This window comes from Leptonychotes weddellii, chromosome 2 (genome assembly GCF_054177405.1).
Source record: "Leptonychotes weddellii isolate Sample4059 chromosome 2, ASM5417740v2, whole genome shotgun sequence".
Classification (NCBI taxonomy): Eukaryota; Metazoa; Chordata; class Mammalia; order Carnivora; family Phocidae; genus Leptonychotes; species Leptonychotes weddellii.
Window position 1 is genome coordinate 123,726,305 of NC_138370.1, and position 23,109 is coordinate 123,749,413.

General features: G+C 35.6%; 1 protein-coding gene across 2 annotated transcripts in view; it reads left to right on the forward strand.

Moving 5' to 3' along the window:
• G3BP2 (G3BP stress granule assembly factor 2) overlaps positions 1-22,203 on the forward strand; it is a 34,353-nt gene extending 12,150 nt beyond the window's left edge. Inside the window, exons 2-12 of one of the 2 annotated variants that reach the window (XM_006740292.3) lie at positions 3,970-4,088; positions 6,483-6,564; positions 7,340-7,513; positions 8,361-8,451; positions 9,906-10,008; positions 10,578-10,758; positions 11,737-11,835; positions 16,101-16,203; positions 17,566-17,694; positions 18,728-18,846; positions 19,267-22,203. In XM_006740292.3, the coding sequence (XP_006740355.1) occupies positions 3,994-4,088; positions 6,483-6,564; positions 7,340-7,513; positions 8,361-8,451; positions 9,906-10,008; positions 10,578-10,758; positions 11,737-11,835; positions 16,101-16,203; positions 17,566-17,694; positions 18,728-18,846; positions 19,267-19,539 (1,449 nt within the window). In that variant the 5' untranslated portion in view covers positions 3,970-3,993 and the 3' untranslated portion in view covers positions 19,540-22,203. The remainder of the gene's footprint in view (positions 1-3,969; positions 4,089-6,482; positions 6,565-7,339; positions 7,514-8,360; positions 8,452-9,905; positions 10,009-10,577; positions 10,759-11,736; positions 11,836-16,100; positions 16,204-17,565; positions 17,695-18,727; positions 18,847-19,266) is intronic. The other variant, XM_006740293.3, reaches the window with a different exon arrangement.
• Positions 22,204-23,109: the final 906 nt, after the last annotated feature.

Below are 23,109 nucleotides of genomic sequence, written 5' to 3' on the forward strand. Positions count from 1 at the left end.
TGATATTGATGTATGTATTCAGTACTTTTTTTTAACTTTGCTGTTATATGTATGTGACAAAAATGGTAGGTAAATATATCCTTTATAAATGTGATGAAAGATTTGGGATAAATGACAAGAGTGTCATTGTAGAAAATCTGGAAATATGGAAGAGAAAGAAGAAAAACATGGGAATCTCCAAATCCATAAACAGTCCCTAATAGCATTTCTGTTATTCATCATTTGAACAAAACTATTTTGTACATAGCTATTTTATTTAGAGGATAAGTGAGCATCTTCCCACATCTTAGTATTATTTTAGCATCAGTTACAGTATTTAAGTATGTATTAATTTTCACATTTTAGTTATTTTATAAAATTTTATTAGATAAGTCTACTGTTCTTCACACTTCCCCATCATTCAAAATAAAAATACTATGTTGCTTAGCTTTGTTACTTTATTTTATTTATTTACTTATTTTTTTAAAGATTTTATTTATTTGACAGAGAGAGACACAAGCAGGGGGAGGGGAGAGGGAGAAGCAGGCTTCCCGCAGAGCAGGGAGCCCGATGTGGGGCTTGATCCCAGGACCCTGAGATCATGACCCGAGCCAAAGGCAGATGCCCAACGACTGAGCCACCCAGGCGCCCGCTTTGTTACTTTAAATGTAGCAAATGGGGGGGGCACCTGGGTGGCTCAGTCGTTAAGCGTCTGCCTTCGACTCAGGTCATGATCCCAGGGTCCTGGGATTGAGTCGCGTTGGGCTCCCTGCTCAGTGGTAAGCCTGCTTCTCCCTTTCTCACTCTTGTGTTCCCTCTCTCACTGTCTCTCTCTGTCAAATAAATAAGTAAAATCTTAAAAAAATAAAAAATAAAATAAATAGCAAATGAGAATTCATTTATGCATTAGGATTTGTTAGTCCTTATTGGAAGTTTTTAAGTTTGGGGGGAAACTAATGACACCTGAAATGACACTATCTGACTCTACTTTGTGAATTAAATTTTTCTTTCTTTTTTTTTTTTTTTAAAGAGTTGGTATAATTGTAGGTGGTATTGAATTCAAGGTAGAACAAAGACTGAAGAGCAGACTGGCAGGATTCTAGGCTGGGTTTATTCTGACCTTACAGTTAAGGCAGCAATGGCTGAGTAAGAGGGAGTAAAGAGAAGATGAGTCCCACTGTTTGGGGTTTTTTTTTTCTTTTTTTTTTTCTTTCCCGAAGTTTATTCTTGAATGTACAACAGGCTCCTAGACACACTCACTTCTAGCTATAGGTAGCAGCAGATGTTAATGGCAGAGAATCCAGGTGTTTTAAACAGCAGTGTAAGTAAGGGTTACCATCTCCTAATGGAGACACAAGTAACTGCTTGCTTTTTGCCAGATTTCTCAATTCTACCTGTGGCCCGGGGACCCTTCCCTATAACCTTCACTTTAGCTCCTCCAGCTTCTTGTCTTTTTGTTTCTGTTGGAAAGCTTTATCTTCCTCTTCCATCTCCTTGAACTGCTTCAAAGGCTTCTTTCCACTGCCTCATCCCCAGACCCTGCCACTGGAAGCAGTGAATTAACCATTTTTGAAATCAGGTGAGGCGTTATTGAAAATTTTAAACAGATTTGTGGGTTTTGTATACTGTTTCAGGACAGTTGTAAAAGGAGAGAAAACCTAATAGAGCCTTATGTAAAAGTTGAATTGGGAGTCACTCGGGTTGTATAGAGCTAGTCTTGACTGTAGGCTCTGCCATGGTTTATTTATTTATAAAGATTTTATTTATATGAGAGAGGGAGAGAGAGAAAGAGCACGAGTGGGGGTGGGGGCAGAGGGAGAGGGACAGGCGGACTCCCCGCTGAGTGTGGAGCCCCACTCGATTCCGGGACCCTGAGATCATAACCTCAGCTGAAGTCAGACCATCAGCTGAGCCACCCAGGTGCCCCTCCTGATTTTTATTTAAAAATACTGTCACAATTGTAATGATTATGGCAGGTTATCTTTCGCTATAAATTTTTTTTAAAAAAGATTTTATTTATTTGAGAGAGAATGAGAGAGAGAAAGCACATGAGAAGGGGGAGGGTCAGAGGGAGCAGCAGACTCCCTGCTGAGCAGGGAGCCCGATGCGGGACTCGATCCTGGGACTCCAGGATCATGACCTGAGCCGAAGGCAGTCACTTAACCAACTGAGCCACCCAGGTGCCCTAAAATTTTTTGTTTAAAGGAAACCTAGGGGCACCTGGGTGACTCAGTCGGTTAAGTGTGACTCTAGGTTTTGGCCCAGGTTATGATCTCAAGAGTTGTGAGATTGAGCCCTTTGTCCTCTGCACTGGGCGTGGAGCCTGTTTAGGATTCTCTCTCTTCTCCCCCCCTGCCACTCCCCCCCTTCCCCCCCCCACCAAAAAAGAAAGAAACGTACATTGAGATTCATTTGTTAAGCAGGAATTTATTAAACTGTATCCCAGTTTGCCCAGTAAATACAGATGCTGTGGGTTTTTTTTTTTTTTTAGTACTTTATTTATTTAAAAGATTTTATTTATTTGACAGAGACACAGTGAGAGAGGGAACACAAGCAGGGGGAGTGGGAGAGGGAGAAGCAGGCTTCCCGCAGAGCAGGGAGCCCGATGTGGGGCTGGATCCCAGGACCCTGGGATCATGACCTGAGCCGAAGGCAGATGCTTAATGACTGAACCACCCAGGTGCCCTTTTTTCAGTACTTTAAAGTGTAATAGGAAAGGGTATTTGATTATAAATATATATTTAAACAAGTAATATTTAACTTCCTCTTTTTTTTCTCCCTGTTCTCCAATTCCTAATGTTATAATTTTGACTGATGGGGGCTATAACCATATATAAATCATTTACTTTAAATGATTGTGTTTCTATTTGTATTTTGTATTTGTTTTTCTCATTTTTAATCCCCCTCCCTGTCAGCATAGACCCCTCCCCCTGCCCTGTGTATTTGTTTTTCTTGATTTATCTTTGAGATTTCAGCTTAGCAGTACTTTATTATAGTGCCTAACCCCTTCTGTTTCCTATGTGCTTGTTTATAATCCATGACAGATTATAAACTTTTAAGTTTTTATTTTAATTCCAGTTAAATATATTTAAATATTAACTGGAATTAAAATATACAGTATTATATTAGTTTCAGGTGTACAGCATACTGATTCAGCACTTCCATACATCATATTGATCACCTATTTAAGCCACCCCCCCACCCACCTCCCCCCTGGTAACGATCAGTTTGTTCTCTGGAGTTAAGGGTCTGTTTCTTGATTTGTCTCTTATTTTTTCCTTTTGCTTGTTTATTTTGTTTCTTAAATTCCACCAGATTATAAGCTTCTTGAGGGTAAAGTCTTAATCTTGTTCACCCACTGGGCTGTCCCCTTTATTAAAGAGCACCTAGCAATGTAGTTAGATGCTTATTATTTAATTAATGGAAAGAATTTTTTTACATATACCAAATGTAAAAAAATACTGTTCTCTGAGTACTCAGGTTATTGCCGGTTTTTAATGGTAATTATCATTTTGAAGCAGTGAAATAATTCTAAGGAGAGCGAATACAAAGAAGATACTAGTCAGTACTTTCCCATAATAAGTCTAATCTTCTGGTCTGACTTGTGCTTTCTGCCTAGTTTTTAAAAAATCAACCATTGGAATCCACGGACCTAGATTATAGTCCCCAGAGGAAAGAGGTACTATGAATGGAAAAGACTTGGTTATGGTGTTCATACTGTGAGGCAGCACGCTACTTTCTGGGGAATAAGAAAAAGAACTGTGTGGGGGTGGGTGGGGAGGCACTGAGGAATAGAGACGAAGAGGAACTGCAGATGTTGGAAGTTACCAGTAGTTGTTGAGAATTTATTATTTTGTTGTTGTTAATTGATTTTCAATAAATGTATCAATTTTCTTTATTCCTTTTTGTATGGCTAAGAAAATTTACTTTCCTGGAAGTTTACAAAGATGACTTTTTAATAGTTAATTGTTCTTGTGTTTGCTCCCTTAGCATTTGACATTGTGCAGCAAAGAAATGGTTATGGAGAAGCCCAGTCCGCTGCTTGTAGGGCGGGAGTTTGTGAGGCAATATTATACTTTGCTGAATAAAGCTCCAGAATATTTACACAGGTAAATTCTAAATGGATTATTTAGTATTTTTATTTAGTTTTGTTTTCTTGAATAGGACTACATAGTATTTTGTCTTTCTTGCTTCATGTTCTGGTTGTTTCTTTGCAAACCATAACCAATATTTTAATTGTCTAATGGCTAAAATCATTTTTTCAAGTTTTTAAAAAAATGAGATCCACAGGGGTGCCTGGGTGGCTCAGTCAGTTAAGTGTCTGGCTCTTGATCTCAGCTCAGGCCTTGATCACAGGGCTGTGAGTTCAAGTCCTGTTTTACTTTAAAAAAAAAAAAATGAAATCCACGGTAAAAAAAACACAAAAAAAGTCTTCACATTATATCCCATTATATAACACATTCATATCTGTGTACACAATTATATCCTTCAGTATTTTGTATTTCATTTAAATAAAGCTTGGGCTTGACCAACTAATGGGTTCTAGTCTGCACTTTGAAATCATAGTCATTAGTTGACTTTTTTTTAAGTTCCTTATAGCAGTGTTAGAAAATGAATCATTTAAGTGATTATACTTGTGAAAATTTCTTCTGATTGATCTGCAAAATAGTATTTCTTGGTAAAACAGCAGTAGTAGCCTTGTTTACTATTTTGGCAGGAGTTGGACATCTGTTAGCTTATTTTTTCCAGAGGTTGAAATGAAATTGATTTGTATTGTGAGTAGTATTTATAATTTTTGTTCTTCCTGTGTATTTTAGCAGGTGAAAGATAAATGATCATTTTATAAGGATTAGGTTTTGCAAGTTTTTGTTGTAGAACACACCAGCCAAGTGAGTTAAGGGATAAATCATTGCCACTTCATATGGGAAAAGCTGTTAAAAGGACTTATTTTCTTTTAGCTAGGTCCTCTTTATAAGTATGTGGGGCATTCTAAAGTTAGATTTTGCAATATGTCTTGTATTATTCCGTAAGACATTTTTCTATAACAAATACCCCTCCTCAAAAAAAAAAAAGTGAATACCTGTACATTTTTCTAATTAGAGAAATAAAAGATATTCTTGCTGACAGTGTATGTAAAGGAGTTTGGGGTGGGGAGGGGAGAATGGAATTAATAGGGCCTTTCCTTGTCTGAAATTTAGTCTTTTTTAATGTAGGTATTAGCATGTTTTTGTGGGGTTTAGTGACAATAAGGCTCTCCACCATCATTTCAAAAAAAAAACCCCATAAACTTCTGTTTTATACTTAGCTTATATAACCAATTTACCTATTAATGAAAATCAGTTTGTAATTTTTCACTTGTTAACAAACTGTGATCAGTATCCTTATACATGCATCTTTGTGCACTTTTCTAGTTATTTTCTTAAGTTCCTAGAAGCAGAATTGTTAAAGGTGTAATTTTTTCTAAGGCTTTTCCTACACTTAACAGCCAAGTTCTCCTCCAGAAAAATGGTAGAAGTTTACATGTTTGCCAGTGGTACATGCGAGAAAATAGTGTAAACTTAAAAATACAGGTAGTAGTTAAAAACATGGACTATGGAACTAGACTGTCTGGGTTTATGTCTTAGCTACCCCACTTGATTAGTGTGTGGCCTTAGGAGAGTTAATTTCTTCTGAACCTCAGTTTGCTCATTTATATAATAGTGCTTATTTCATGGGGTTGTTGGAGGAGGGGTAAATAAGTTAATATATGTAATGCACTGAGAGCATTGCTTGGCATAGATGAAGTCTTAAATGTTTCCTTAACAATAGGAGCTGAGTTCTCTTTATGAAAATATTAATTTTGCATGTTTGATAACCTTAATTTAGAAAGATATTAATTCTAATTGCTTTAGGTAATGCCAGAGAAATACTAATTAATCATGTACTTAAGAGCAGTATAAAATATTAAGGAGATATCAGATACTGAAGTAATGTAGATTTTCTTATTTGGTCTCTGAATTATTTCAATGATTGTAAATCTAAACTGCTTTAATCTAAGCTTTTGGAATTAGTAATCATTTGGAACTTTGAGTAGAATGTTAAACAGCAACTGATTCCCAAACAAATCTAGATAACTGAGTTTTGTATCTAAAGGGAAAAACTGGGTCAGTTACCCCAGCATCAGTATTTAGAATGTATTTTGAATATCTCATTCTTCCACTTCAAAAAATAGATATGATAGGAATTAGATGAGAATTGCAAGTAATTGAGTGTATTTTCAGTGTGCCAGGCCTGAATCCTGTCGTTACTCATTTAATCCTTACAACAGCCCTGTGGAGTAGTTACTGTTGTGTTTGATAACCAAGGAAACTGAACTTAAGGACCATAAGTAACTTTATCAGAATTATACAGCTATTGAGTGAAAAGCCAGACATGCAAGCTAGGTCTGTTTTATACCAGAACTCTCCTGCCTCTTAGGCTTTTCTTGACAATTGAATGTTAATCAAATATCATTGACTTTATAGGTTTTATGGCAGGAATTCTTCCTATGTTCATGGTGGAGTAGATGCTAGTGGAAAGCCCCAGGAAGCTGTTTATGGCCAAAATGTAAGTATCAATTTCATACACATTTTAGATTTTTTCCCCTTTTTTTTTAAGATAGTTGAAAATAGCCTTTTTGTGCGAATGGGTTTCTTCCTGAATGTGATCATTACTTGTAACTAGAAATTTATGTTACAGTAGTTGTTAAATGAGCTTTCAGTTCTTACAAATACCATTTATAAGGGTGCTACACTGGATTGGATACAAAGAAGATAGGAAATTATCTATCCTTGATGTATTTTATACATGAAACAGTTGAGAACAATATATTAAGTTTATACAAACATGGGCTAAACCTTATGTTATAGGAGTGCACAGAAGTATATGTACTTTATGACATTATATAGGATATGGGACTTTAGTTAGATGCTGAATTACAGAATTTGGCCTTAGTGTACAAGAGGAAATTAAAAGCAGAAGAAATGGCACCAACAAACCGAGTAAAGTAAAATCAGCTGTGAGGTCAAGGAGTAGTCAACATCCTTTGTATGAATGATTAAAAACTTAATACAGAATACTGGGAGAGAGCTATATAAAGCCCGTATTATTGCTTAATATGAGATAGCCATAGTGATCTCTTGTATTGAGCTGTGACATGTTGAAAATGGTGGCTTAGGAACATCAACCTGGCAGTAATGCATATCATGGTGGAAGGGATTCAGATGAGGCAGAAAGATTATGTAGTTAATATTTTAGAGTTAGGAGGAAATCAGTGAAGCTCTATAGTATTAAGTAATGAAGTATCACAACAGTTTGTATTTCTTCCTTTCTTCTATTAAAGGATATACACCACAAAGTACTATCTCTGAACTTCAGTGAATGTCATACTAAAATTCGTCATGTGGATGCTCATGCAACCTTGAGTGATGGAGTAGTTGTCCAGGTTATGGGTTTGCTATCTAATAGTGGACAGCCAGAGAGGAAGTTTATGCAAACCTTTGTTCTGGCTCCTGAAGTAAGTTTTCATTTGTATGATTTTATTTGATTGTTATTTGTTGCGTGAAGTGTCCAGAGTTTCTTCTTACAGGTTTATATGTAGCTAAACTTGAGAACTTGGTATTGAACCCGTTGATAAACATTTGACTCTTGAGCAACATAGGGATTTGGAGCACTGACCTCCAGGGCAGTTGAAAATCCACATACAGCTTTTGACTTTTCAAAAACTTAACTCTACTAATAGCCTATCGTTGACCAAAAGCCATACTGATAGTATAAATAGTCGATTAACACATTTTATAGCTTATATGTATTCTGTAATTCTATATTGTATTCATACAATAAAGTAAGCTAGAGAAAGGAAAATGGTATTACATAAGAGAATACATTTACAGTTCTGTAACGTATTGAAAAAAGTCATGTGTAAGTGGACTTGTGTTCAAGGGTCAACTGTAATTTGAGCTTTGTGTGTGTACGCACTTTACCTGTCTTTTTTGTTTTATTTTTTTCACTGCCTATTTAGAAGTTAAAGTCTACTGATAGGAATGTATCAATAGGTTTACTAAGATTACAAAAGTAATATAAAAAGTATCTTATTTAGTAAGTTATATGTTAAAATGGCAGTTTCATTTGTTAGTCTTGGTTCTCTTCTGTTGAGTACCCATTTCTTGAGTTCAAATATTTGAATGACCTTCTATAGTATACTTTATATTAATATAGCATGTTTAATTTTAGAAAATTATACTGAGTCTACATATTTCTGTAGTGTTAAAATAGATATTGCATATGCCATGTAATTTGTTCTTTTTATGCAGTGCCACATTTATGAGTATTTAATGGAATATTTGGATTTTGTTTTCCTGTAGGGATCTGTTCCAAATAAGTTTTATGTTCACAATGATATGTTTCGTTATGAAGATGAAGTATTTGGTGATTCTGAACCAGAGCTTGATGAAGGTGAGGTTAAGATAGAAGGCTTCTATCAGTATTCTTTAAGGACATGAAAAGTACGAAACTTAAAGAAATTTGCCTCTATTGTAACTGAGTCAAACCCCTTTTTCTCCTTTTTGTTAAAAAGAAATAGGTGTGTTTGTATGATATTATATAAAAATCAGACATAGAAAATAAAACAAATTTCAGTCTCATCCTCTATATATAATCAAGAGTTTGGTGCCTATTATAGAATTTTGTTGTATCCCATCCTTAGGTATTTTTATAAAAATGGAATTATGCTGGTTCAAAGCTTGCTCTTTCCTATTTAATATATCTCTGTTGGCTGTCAATTTTTTGGCTGTATCATAATTATTGATCTTTCATTTATTATATTAGTTTTCATTATTGTACTATTGAATAGATGTGACATAGGAAACTGAGTTACAGCTTAAAATAATTTATTTCCTATCCTTTCCTTTTCTTACTACTAGATCATTTTTTAAAATAGGGACACCTGCATGGCTCAGTCAGTTAAGTGTCAGGCTCTTGATCTTGGCTTAGGTCTTGATCTCATGGTCATGAGTTTGAGCCCTGCGTTGGGCTCCGCATTGGGCTCCACACTGGGTGTAGAGCCTACTTAAATAAATAAATAAAGGGACTCCTGGGTGGCTCAGTTGTTTAAGTGTCTGCCTTCAACTCAGGTCATGATCCTGGGGTCCTGGGTTCGAGTCCTGCATCGAGCTCCTTGCTCAGCGGGGAGCCTGCCTCTGCCTGCCACTCCCGCTGCTTGTGTTTACTCTCTTGCATGCTCTCTTTCTCTCTCTGACAAATAAGTAAAATCTTTTTTTTTTTTTTAAAGATTTTATTTATTTGCAAGAGAGAGAATGAGAGACAGAGAGCATGAGAGGGGGGAGGGTCAGAGGGAGAAGCAGACTCCCCGCCGAGCAGGGAGCCCGATGCAGGACTCGATCCCGGGACTCCAGGATTATGACCTGAGCCGAAGGCAGTCGCTTAACCAACTGAGCCACCCAGGCGCCCCCAAATAAGTAAAATCTTTAAAAAATAAAAATAAATACCAAACTTCATCTTGCTTGCTTTTCAGTTGTTAAGAGAACAGGGAATACTACATTTGAATGCCTTTGTAAGATAAAGGTCAATTTTTATTTATTTATTTATTTAAAAGATTTTATTTATTTGAGAGAGAATGAGAGAGAGAGAGAGACAGCACATGAGAGGGGGGAGGGTCAGAGGGAGAAGCAGACTCCCTGCTGAGCAGGGAGCCCAATGTGGGACTCCAACCCGGGACTCCAGGATCATGATCTGAGCCGAAGGCAGTCCCTCAACCAACTGAGCCACCCGGGCGCCCGATAAAGGTCAATTTTTAAAACTATCCTATCACTTCCTTAAACATTTAAAATATGCATATGAAATTGTTTGTTGAGTCTCTTAAAAAAGAAATGTGTGTTCTGTATTGTCAGAATCAGAAGATGAGGTAGAAGAGGAACAAGAAGAAAGGCAACCATCTCCAGAACCTGTGCAAGAAAATGCTGATAGTGGTTACTATGAAGCTCACCCTGTGGCGTAAGAATAGTGTTTGCAAGGCCAGATTTGGTCTAAGCTGTAATGTAGTTGCTAGGTGGTTTTTGTTCCTGGGATTACTGTTAGAAGTAAATTTTTGATAAAGGTACCTGTCAGGCCAGTATTGGAGCACTATGTATAGTGCTCAAATATATATATAAAAAATATATATTTGTATATATTATATATATATGCAAGAAATTTGGAGTTGTTTTATTTACATAAAAAATTGAACATGGTTTTGCCCAAAACAGTGTTTACTTACTGATAATGCAGAATAGTTGGGACAACACAGAGAGCATTTTATTTTATTTTTATAAATATGTGGTTTGTTTATAGGTAGTATTGAAGTAAACATTTTTAGTAATTTAGTATTCCATTTAAAAATGATGGGGTTAAAGAAATGCTGCTTAAGACTGTTACTCCTTCTGCCTTCTAGTTCTTATTGGACTTCTGCTTCAAAACAACTTATTACTAGTTATGCCCATTAGATTAGAGAGATATTACATTTTGTTTTATTAGAACTGATCATTTCACTCATACTGAAAAATGAACAAAATATTTTATTATAGTAATGGCATAGAGGAGCCTTTGGAAGAATCCTCTCATGAACCTGAACCTGAGCCAGAATCTGAAACAAAGACTGAAGAACTAAAGCCGCAAGTGGAGGAGAAGAACTTAGAGGAGTTAGAGGAGAAGTCTACTTCTCCTCCTCCCGCTGAACCTGTTTCTCTGCCACAGGAACCACCAAAGGTTAGATCAGAGGAACTCTTTAGGCCTGTAAAAGCACACTTCCACATTTGGTGCCATTGATGAAGCATGACCTTTGTTCTATTATGTTAAATGGTTTAATATAGTAAATTATGCTTTTTTATGGAAATGAAAGCTGTGGGGTTTTTGCAATCCTGAGGAAATTTCTTTGTATTCACACTCCCCCTCCTCCCCAAATACCCCTAAGAGTGAAACTTAGGATTAATCCTTGTCTGTATGCAGTGTTTAGTCTCTTACATGAAATTATTTGAGTCCATGTATAAAGCTGAGAGTTGCTCTTCCATTCTGTATAAGTCCTCTATGCACGGATGCAACTGGAGTCATGAAATTTCCCAACTTAAACAAGTTGGCCTATTAAAAGAAGAGATACCGTTATTTCTGGTTAAAATGGGAGCAATTTCCTTATACACCAATTAAACTATCTTGGAAAGATAAGTGACACCCATAGTGTATCATTTAAGCCTACCTAAAACATCTTTTATCTTTCTGTAAAGTAGAAGGTTGAAGTATATATGAGTAGTGAGAGGAGATTCCTTGTTCAATTTGTGAATGTCTGTTAAAGTTTCCAGTGAGTACTCTCTTCTTTCCTATCCTTCCCCTCAACACCATCACACACCTTATCTTCCCCCAAAAGGGGAAAGAAATTGGTTCTATTAGGTTCTTTTTTTTCTAGCATGTGTAGTTAGCGGTTTTGTTTGCCATTGCTCATCTCCTTAGAGCAAAGAGGAACTTGCTTGTGGATTTATTTAGTAGTTCAGACGAAACAAATAATCTTGCATAATGAGATTTTGAAAGCTGGCACATAGACTGGCATGTGTGTGTGTGCCTTTCTTTTGAGGAGTCCTCCAATATAGAACAATAGTTTAGAAATGAAAAGAAAATATATATTTGGAAGTTTCCCTATAGGAATGTTGGTGGTTTTCCATGATTAGTAGTCTAGGTTTGTTGCATTTCCTGCAGGCTTTCTCCTGGGCTTCAGTGACCAGTAAAAACCTGCCTCCTAGTGGTACTGTTTCTTCCTCTGGAATTCCACCCCATGTTAAAGCACCAGTCTCACAGGTAACCAATCTGTGAACACATTGGATTGTATCCTTGTTACATTGCCAATTGCTTATCTTTTTTATACTTCTTTAAATGAGTCAATCAGAAATTATGGATTAAATATACAAAAAAATTGTATTAAATGTCAGTGCACCCACTTTAAATGCCAAATCTCTATCATCTGCATAGGTGGTATTTGGGGTTTGGGTGTGAAATACACATTAAGTTGGTTTGATTGATAGATAGATGGATAGATAGAGTCATTTAAAAGGCTTCTTAAAATAACAAAAAAATGTTCCTTTTAAAGTTTTAAAATTTATTTAGCAAAAATATTTTAAGGAAAGGCACAAAGTAATATGGCATTATAAAAATCACTGTTTTTAAAAAAAAAAAAAAAACAGCTTCTAAAAATACACTGCCTAAGCTCTCAGTCTGTAAGTGGTTCACTCTGTTTAATTGAAGCCTGTACCAACTTATGACTGTAGTGTTCACTTAACTGATCATTCCAGTATTCTGCTTTTCATCTGTTTGTCATCTTACCCATTTCAGAGCTTTCAAAAACATTGAAAATAAGACACTGGCTACCTAATGGTTTATTAGATATAGTTTAGAATTAACTAAAAATATAACTAAATTTATAGTGCATTTAAAAGGTATTCAATTCTTTTTTCTACATTTTGAATCAAACTTTATTCCACTAAAAAATTTACATTTAAAATGGTTAGTGCATATACAATTATTTTTGTATATGCCTCTTATATGCTCTAAACAGTGAAACTTTGAGGTTTCAAAAAAGTAGTAATCATTAGACAGTCTTTATGGTGTTGGTACATGTAGTCAGCTACATAATAGAATACATAGCCTCAAGATACCTGTTTTTTCAGCTAACGTTCAGGAAATGTTGAATAATGTCAGATCCAAACCAGAATTCTGTTTTAGTGAAGAAAATTAATTTGTCAAGTATTGGTTGTGCTTTTCAACCCTTCTGAAGACCTGATGAGTGACGTCTGAATTTTCTTTTGAAATGCTTGATTTATCAGATTTGCATTTGGAGTCCTTTGGATTGTTACTTCATCTTCTGAGTGTTGGCTATATTTTATTCTTACTGCTAGTTAAAAGTTAAAATAGCTAATGCTTATTATGCCTTTAGTATTGCCAGGCATTGTGCAAAGTACTTTATATTCATTCTCATCTAATCCTCACAGTCACCCTGTAAGGGTGGTTACTGTTACTATTCCTGTTTCACAGATGAGTAAATTGAGGCCTAGAGTACCTCAACCTAAGATCAGACAGCTGTATAAATAGCATATGGCTTGGCTTTGAATTCATGCAGTTAGACACCAGAGTCCCTTTGTGATTCATTTAAACCTATAGGTTTCTTTATCCCTTTGGAGGGGAATGTATCTCCATTTACATCAAAGAAGAGTACTATATTTAAGGCATGTCTGAATTACATTAAATCCTATCCTTTTGCGCAGGGGAAAATTTTTTTTTTTAGTTGTGAGGTTATTTTTCTTTTTTAATTGTAGGAGATTAGATTGTATTTTCTAACCCATACCCTTATTAAGACATATTTAAACATGTACAGTTTAAGCCTTAACTTTCTGGGGCGCCTGACTGGCTCAGTCGGTAGAGCATCCAACTCTTGATCTTGGGGTTGTGAGTTCCAGCCCAACATTGGGTGTAGAGCTCACTTAAATAAATAAGACTTAAAAAAAAAACAACAAAAAACCTTTCTGATCTTTTTAGGCTATATTTAGAATGGATTCATGATTTTTCCATTTGATTTAATAAATCCTTCAATTTAATTACTTTGGTGTAGTATATCCATTGCCTTAACACTTTTAGCATAGTTTAATAAAAGGAGAATTAAATTTAATTTAGTGTATTGGTAGGAATTAACTTAGAAGTAGGTAAGTTAATTTCTTGGTGAAAAGGTTTTGTCTGGAAATTGACTAGATTATCTAAGTAGCTTATGTTCAGTTAAAGAACTTACTGTGGTTTTACCTGCTGTCATTGGTTTGATTTGATGGTTCCATTTTTATTTCATATTCTGTTTGACTTTCTTTTGTGGAATTTGTCATCTGAGCACACTTTGTGGTTGCATGGGATTAATTTGTAGGGCTCTAAAGTGTAGTATGTGAGATGTTAGACATTTTATTTTGTTGGAGGAAATAGTTCTAATCATGAAATTGAGCCTGAAGAACTATAAATGCACAGCTGGCTTAGTTGACATAAATTAATCAGTTATTGAAAGGAATATTGTTAGATCTTGTTCTCTTTTTTTTTTTTTTTGCATTAGCATCCTCAAATACCTTCTGAAAGTCAGGTTGCTAAATCACTGTATGAATTATTTGAAAGACATTGGAAATTGTTTGTTTTTAATTTTAAATCCTTAAAGGATAATGAATTTTTCTGTTTTGCTACTTGCCGTTATTTTTGTTTTGGTAATCAGTTTTGAAAAAAATTTAAATTAGGTCAGTGAGGACACCTCTTAATTTCTTTGATATCCTTTGGATTCAATGTGTCTAAGGTTTTTCTGAAATTTTTAGGTTAAAAGCTACATACATTTGCTATTTTTATTAATTTCCTAAACACACTAGCTTCATCAAACTTTGTTAGGGTACATCTATTCTTTAATTCTGTTTTATGTTCATACTGAAGTAAGTTGGTGCTTTTAGGCCCCCTTAATGTAGTGAAATTTGTAAATGTCCTTTTTAGGCATCACGTTTCGGGTCAAATTACCATATAGTGTTAAACTCCAAATACAAATAGCAATGTTCCCAGGGTTATAACATAGGATCCCTTGTCAGGCACAGAACATGTTAAAGAACTAAAAATGTAATTTAATTTTAAATGAACCAAGAGTTACTGAACATCTATGCCTAACATCACTGTGCTTGGTTTTTGGGTGTTACAGAAATGAATTAAGATAAGATACAGTCCTTAGAGGAATAAATACATATAAGTAATTGAGAAAACTGGAGAGAGTTAAAAAAATTATTTTTTTAACTTAGCAAAGTTTTAGAACATGGGAAGCAACTTGATCTTGAGGGAAATGGGAAATCTTCATGGAAAAACAACTTGGAAAGAGACATCTGTTAAAAACTGCTAGGATAGGAATTAATATGCCTTTTGATTACGGTGGGTGAAATCCTTTAAAGTAAATTGTCATTTTTGGAAGAAACATAACTCTTCATATCAAAATTTGTCCTTGTAAGTTATGATATTCCAGTCATATAAATGACGAAAGAGTTTGAGACACTGGCTGGACTGAGGTCCTCAGAGATGATCAGACATGAAGACAGGCTGAAATCACTAGTTTTCTGACTTTGAGAACATTTTGTTCATATCCTGCTGAGTGTTTTCAGCATTCTTTGAAAGTGTATTTTGTCTCTTCCTTGGACCATAAGTATTTGGGCAATAGATGGCCGAAGAGTATGGGAATACTGAAAATGCCACTGTATTGAGGAAAAGGTAAAAGAAGATGCAGATGTTATTTTGTTGTAAAATAGTTAATTATATGTGTGTAATTCAGCAGTTGGCAGAAATTTTTGGAAGTCCTCTTAAAATGTCCTATTACTCCTTGCCTGCCTCTGCCCCTGCCCCAAGGTGCAGTTAAAGAAAATTGTTGGGATCAGTCCTTAAATAGTTGCCTACCTTTTCCATAAGGAAGAACAATAGGGAGCTAAAGGACTCCTTGATTCTGAGGTGTTTTATACATGTTACTGTCTTGTTTATTTAATTTTAACTTAAAGGTAGGATTTTTTAGTTGCTAGAGTAAGCTGAATTGTATATTTTGAACTATCCATTGTTCTAAGATTTATTTATGTGGCGGGGTTTAGAAGATACTGGCTAAGCACTTACATTTGAAGGGCAGCTAGATAATTAGAAAGTATGTGTCATAATTTTGTCTAAAATAAAGATGGCTATTTTGCATATGCATTTACATGGAGTGGCTCATCTTGCATTTTTGTGACTTTTGTAGCAGTACCTTTAATGCTGTCTCTGTGGAAATTTATTGAAAAAATGTGGTTGTAAAAAGCAGCTTATTTTGAGTTATGTATCCTTGAATGGGAAAACAAACCTACCCTACAGTCCTAGATTGGTACAGAATATCTTTATAAAAATTTATTCTTCACATACATAGGACACTATGTTAAAAATATTCTAAACTTAAAATTACCATTTTGTGTGCTGGTGACTTGCTGGTAGTTGCTTTAGTTGTTTTGTCTCCTATGGAATGAGTTTCTTTATAATGTGTTTTTTCCCTTGTATTTTAGCCAAGAGTTGAAGCTAAACCAGAAGTTCAGTCTCAGCCACCTCGTGTGCGTGAACAACGACCTAGAGAACGACCTGGTTTCCCTCCTAGAGGACCAAGACCAGGTGAGTCAGCCGCCTCTGTGGCCTTTCGCATTTAGTACTTGGAAAGTTGGAAAAGACTGAACTTAAAATACTATAATGTGAGGGCGCCTGGGTGGCTCAGTTGGTTAAGCGACCGCCTTCGGCTCAGGTCATGATCCTGGAGTCCCTGGATCGAGTCCCGCATCGGGCTCCCTGCTCGGCAGGGAGTCTGCTTCTCCCTCTGACCCTCCCCCCTCTCATGTACTCGCTCTCTCTCATTCTCTCTCTCTCAAATAAATAAATAAAATCTTTAAAAAAAAATACTATAATGTGCTTTATATACAGTTCCTTTCAATACAAAATTTCTTAAAGGTTTAAGTAACTTGCTAAAGTACAGTCTGGGGCAGAACAACTGACTTGTAGGGGAGGATTAGATGCCATGCGATGGAGACATGTATTTTGAAGGTGTAAAAATTTTGAGACAGATTTTATTTGGTTATTGTCACTGGTTCTAAGAATTCAAAACCGAGCTGCCAATAACCTACTCTCTTACTTAGCACTCTTATCTCTTCACAGATAAACAGTAAGCACACCCTGATTCTTCTTATTTTGATTGTCTTAGGTATTAAGTAAGTTGCCATGATTTTTGACTTGTTTCCATTGTTAGCTAATATATGTAGCACCTCTATTTGAATTCTATAAGTATGTTTAGATTGCTTTTGGGAGGAGATGGGAGATAGTATCTATTAATAGCATACGTAATTTTTCCCACAAAAGTAAAATAAAGTGATGTGTTACTAAACCAGAAGTCATGGGAACTGGGGTTTGTCCTAGCTTTGCTACTGCTTGAGTTTATGGTCTTCAGTGAGACCCTTAAAATATGAGCTTCTCTTATGCCATTTAGTTATTACACAAACTTTTCTTATGTGATGCCTTCCTTAATATGCCTCACTGTGTTCTTTGTGTTATTGGGAGGATCAGTACAGGCTACCTAAAATAAGATATTATTACTATTAAATTTACTGATTTGGCTATAATTTCATACAACCAAAGATTAATTTGCAAACTTCAAAATACTAAACAATATCTGAAATTTGTTTGGTTTCTGGGTGATGGCAAGAGTTTGGTTAAGGAGGAACATTTGTACTAATGTTGGACTTTCATATAATCAGACCAGTAGATCTAGAAGAAGGTACTTTAGCGGTCTAGTCAATACCCTCACTTTACACTTTGTGTCATGTTGTTTTTTAACTAACCTACTAATAATAGGCACTTCCACCTCTGTTCAAGGAGTTCACTCTCTTATTAAACTAAAACAAGAATATCTATTGTACATTCATTGCTTTGAGCTTAGTTATTATGTGACATTATAAACTTTAATATCTGTCCTATTCCTTTTCTCAGGCCGAGGAGATATTGAACAGAACGAATCTGACAACCGTAGAATAATTCGCTATCCAGACAGTCATCAACTTTTTGTTGGTAACTTGCCACATGATATTGATGAAAATGAACTGAAAGAGTTCTTCATGAGTGAGTAGTTTATTTTGCTTTATTGGAAAATTAAGCAGGGGGGAATAGAGCTTTTCTCATAATGGAGTTAGAACTTTTTAGAAAAACTTTTCTCTATAAACTGTAGGTCTCCAGGTACCAATCACTTTAATTGATCAGAAGGGAGTAGAAGGTTCTATTAGATGTTTCCCCATGACTGTACTTAGTGTTGACTGGCCTAGTTGGAGAGGGTAAAAGAAAGAGCTGATTCAGCCTTAAATTTGGGGATGGGATGCTTTTGGAAAATATAAGTCAGAAATAGAAAATATCATTGTTTTTGTAAAACCTTGCATACAACTTTCCTTTGGAGAGGACTGATTCAGAAGGGTAACAAACCAAGCGGCCAGGCTATTGGCATCTTTGTGTGAATGACTTGTATGAGTGAATGTACCTTGGTTGTCACTGGATGTAGCAGCTTGTAACATTTGTTTTGAATTGGTTCAAGTAGATTAAGGTTACTTCTCCTCAACAATTAAAGCTACAAAGTATTCTGTTAAAATATATATCATATGACCTCACTGATAGGAGGAAATCTTAACCGCAGGAAACAAACTGAGGGTTGCTGGAGTGGTGGGGGGTGGGAGGGATCGGGTGGCTACCTGATAGACATTGGGGAGGGTATGTGCTATGGTGAGCGCTGTGAACTGTGTAAGACTGATGAATCACAGACCTGTACCTCTGAAACAAATAATACATTATATGTTTAAACGAAGATAGTAGGAAGGGAAAAATGAAGGGGGGGAAATCGGAGGGGGAGACAAACCATGCATGAGAGACTATGGACTCTGAGAAACAAACAGGGTTCTAGAGGGGAAGGGGGAGGGGGATGGGTTAGCCTGGTGATGGGTATTAAAGAGGGCACGTGTTGAATGGAGCACTGGGTGTTATATGCAAACAATGAATCATGGAACACTACATCAAAAACTAATGATGTATGGTGATTAACATAATAAAAATTTAAAAGTGTGAAAAAAAATACTTAACCCTTGGTGTGTAATAGTATATATTTTCACAGGTTTTGGAAACGTTGTGGAACTTCGCATCAATACCAAGGGTGTTGGGGGAAAGCTTCCAAACTTTGGTTTTGTGGTTTTTGATGACTCTGAACCAGTTCAGAGAATCTTAATTGCAAAAGTAAGTGACTGAAAGGGTATAATACATAGTTCAAGACTTTATTATTCCGTATGTAATACTGATTAGGTGCATTTTAAAGCCATGGAAGATGTTTTCTTAATGGTGAAGCTAAAATAGTTTATCAGAAATGGTATTTATGCAAAGAATAAAGATGTGTTAGTAGTTTAAAGTTTGAGGTGTGGATTATTTTTTATTATTATTATTTTTTTACCACACAATTAATTACTTAATGACAGTCCAGTTTGAGGTGTGGATTATTTTAAATTGCATTATTTGCTCTGGTGAAGAAGGTTCGAACAGATTGTATATTAAAAATTTCCTGGAAGTTTTTTGTCAGGATTTTCTTACTTAGGTAAGTAAAGGAATACATGACAGTTAACTCTAACCTGCCTGTGTAAATCTTTTTCTCTCCTTTTAAAGCCAATTATGTTCCGAGGTGAAGTACGTTTAAATGTGGAAGAGAAAAAAACAAGAGCTGCAAGAGAGCGAGAAACCAGAGGTGGTGGTGATGATCGCAGGGATATTAGGCGCAATGATCGAGGTCCTGGTGGTCCACGTGGCATTGTGGGTGGTGGAATGATGCGTGACCGGGATGGAAGAGGACCTCCTCCGAGAGGTGGCATGGCACAGAAACTGGGCTCTGGAAGAGGAACCGGGCAGATGGAAGGCCGCTTCACAGGACAGCGTCGCTGAAGCTCCACTGTTGGCAAAGTCTTGGCAGTGGTACATTATTCATCGTGTTTGCATTCTTGTTAATTTTTTTTGGCTTTGGAATGTGACACAGCCTTTTTGATCATTTCTTTGATGTGAAAAGCATCTTTTGGTTATCAGTTAAATTGAGGTGGACATTATTTCCCCAATTTCACAACAGGATTCACATTGTTAATTTATAAATCTAGACTTGGAGAATTAAGGACTGAGAAATGACCATATCTTAAACTATCTACAACAAAATGAACTTAAAAGGACATGCCCAACTGAATTCAGGTCCTTTGAGTCAAAAAAAAAAAAAAATCCTCTGCTGCACATTTTGTTTAAGTGTTACTGTTTCTGCCTATTAATGTTGGAAACACAAATAGTGCAATTTGTGCAATTGGAGAATCTTGCCTTTTTTCTTGGCTCCCCCCCAAAATACAACCCAACAGAAACTTGTTATGCACTCATCAGAATGCACTAATGGGTACTCTGAACTCATTAACATTGACATCTGCAACAGGAGGCAACAGGGGGAAAAAAATCTTTCATCTTTTTTTCCAGTAGAGAATAGTTTGTGAAATGATGAGGGCATTTTATCTGCTTGCTGTGACCAGCGTGTGTACACATAAACCTTAACAAGACTACAAGTATATTCCAGAAGGGAATCATTTAGTTATGAACTAAATAACAAAAATCAGAACTTCAAATGCTATGGTCTTGAATATTAGACCAGATTTAGTAGCTCCATATCTAAGATTTTTCTACCTGCCCCTCTTCAGTACAGGGATGGCTGGCTGCTCAACACACTCCTCCTCCCTTTTTCCTTTCTTTAAGCTGTGTACAGTGAAAATTGTCTTTACTGTATTTTTGTTCTCTGGTAATGTAATAAGCATGATGGTGCCTTCTATTAATACATCATTCCAGTCTTGCTGGTAATTTTGTACAGTATAGTGTATGAATTGCTGTGCTGCAAAGCCAAACAGCTGCAAAATGTTGAAAAATCATTGAAGTGTATAAAAATTGCAGTATCTTTAAAATCAGTAAAATTGACTAGCATATTATTTACTTTGTTCTTCAGTTAACAACTTTGTGTTCTCTGTGGGAGGGAGTCTTGTGTGTTCGGGAGGGAGAGGGAAGGAGGAGGAAGTCAGTTATTTGAGTAAGTCTCTTGTTGACTTTTCTCTTAGCATGAATGTGAACGTTGAAGCGTATCACTTGAGAGGTGCTTGGAAAAGTCAGTCAACTTGATGTACATTTTTTATGACCTTTTTAAAGCAGTCAGATTCCATAAACGGCAAGTAAACCTGAAGTGAGGATACTGCAATTTTCAGAGAGAAGAACAGCAGCTCCTAAGTGTTTGCATTTTCTATTTGGGGGGCAGGGAACTGTCATTCATTTTGCACAATTCTTGAACTGATGTCAGCACCCGAGTGGCTCTGAATTTAAGTCTGGGACGACATCTTTTATTTTTACATAAATCTCTAAACAATTCTGTGAGCAAAGTTTGTAGCTGCTGGATTGTTGTCTGTCTTTATAGCAAGTTCCAGTAAACCGCAAGTATGGCAAAGGATATCCAATTTTATGCTTGGAGCATTCGGTACATAACAGTTTCTGATGTTTCAGGCTAGGAGTGAGGTAAATTAAGTGTGACCACTTAAAGCTGCTTGTTAGCATGGAAGACTTCTCCATTCTTAGTAAAAACAAAAAAATGCACTTGACATAGTAGCAAACTGGATCTGAATTATGAAACTGTTTGCTATTTAGTAAACTAGCAAATGATGCACATATTTTGTTTTTCATGTACTGGGCAATATAAGTGAAATTAAATTTGTCCTTTTTCCTCCTTGAATGAGGTCTTCCATGTTTGGGGAAAAGTCTTGCACTATTGCATATATTTTGGGGACACAGATTTCTCATAGTTTCCATTTTGGGGGGCTTAAAGATTTTTTTCCTGTTTGAACACTTTTACACTTTCTGATGTATAGTACTTGAAGTTCTTACCAGAAAATTACTTTTGAGTTTTGAAGCCTTTATTCAAACTACTTTTAAATAAGTGGTTTATTGTCAGTGTTTTGTTTTGTTGTTTTTTATAGCATATTTTTCCTCTACTCTTTTCTTTCTTTCCTTCCCATTTTAAATATATATATAATTTCCAATCTAAGATATTGCCCTGCCACCCATGAAAACTGTGTTCTGGCACCAAAAGTAATGACAAATGTTAAGTGTAATAGAAAATTAAAGAGCCATTCAGCTTCAGTCTTTACATACCATGAATAAAACATTAAAACATCACATGGAGAAGTTTACATGGTGATTGTTCACCTGCAGTACTGTGGACTTTTAACATTTTGTCCCCTTTTCAGTGAATCAGAGTAAAAATATTCATTGACCATTACTGTTATTTGCTGATTTTTTTTTTTTTTTTTTTTTTGATGGTAATATTCTATCCTTATGACACTATTGCAACCAAATTGGCTTTACCATCTTGGCTTTAGTAGGTATAGAAGACAATGGATTACCATCTTTATTGCTGTAATGTGTTAAGCATTATATGCTAGTAGAACCTAGTTTAATTGTTTCAGGTGGAAAAGTATTCTTTGAGTTTCCATTTTGAATGTGTTTGGACTAAACAAACAATAAACTACTGATGTCTGCAGCGTTTATCTATGTCCCTAATTTAATCTGTAGGTTTGTGTTCCAAAGTATTTTCTCCTAATTGCATTTCATACAACCTAAGTAAAAATAAGGAATTGTTCTAAAACCAACTGCTGCTTGTTTGTGAAATTTGATGTCTAAAAAAGTAAAAACATTTAAGTACAACTTGAACATGGTTATAGATGTATCCCAGTTCACTTAGCTAACTTGAATACAAGTTAAAGAATCGCATAAGGGAATAAGTTTAAGGAAGGTGAGAATGATCGAAATTAAACTACTTATACTAAATGTTTATTTAATGAAAAACCAAAACTTGAGTTTTCCAGGGGATTGCTACCTCCTATCTCAGAAGGAAAGGAAAAGAGGATGGGAAGATTGAGTTTTTCTGAAGTTACAGGCATGACCAAATTCAGAAATTGGAACAAATTTGTCAAGCTCTAATAGAATATTAAAGGAAAAATAGTCACATTCACAAGTATGTATTTCAAATGCAAAATGAGGTCCTAATGCATATATAATTTTAGAACTTGAGACTTTTCTTTTATTAAAGGGGATAGTTATAAATCATTTTTTCCTGATGATGTATTCATAACACTATGAAGATTACTTGAATCAGTCTTCACAAGTTTGTACTGGAGAGAAACCAGAATAATCATTATTTCCATACTCTCAAGGAAGTAAGACTTAAGATTTTTGTAAATGTATAGTAAATTCACTTTCAATTTTAATGCTAATGTAATAACTTTGATCTAACTTTATGACTAGGTAAAAACATTTTTTTAGAAGGGATAAAATATATGTGCTACACTATATTGAAAACAACCAAATTTGAAGCAGCAAATTATCATTTGGTCCAGGAAGCTTATGTGAAACAAAATATTTGATGATTTCAGCCACACAAGATGCTCCATT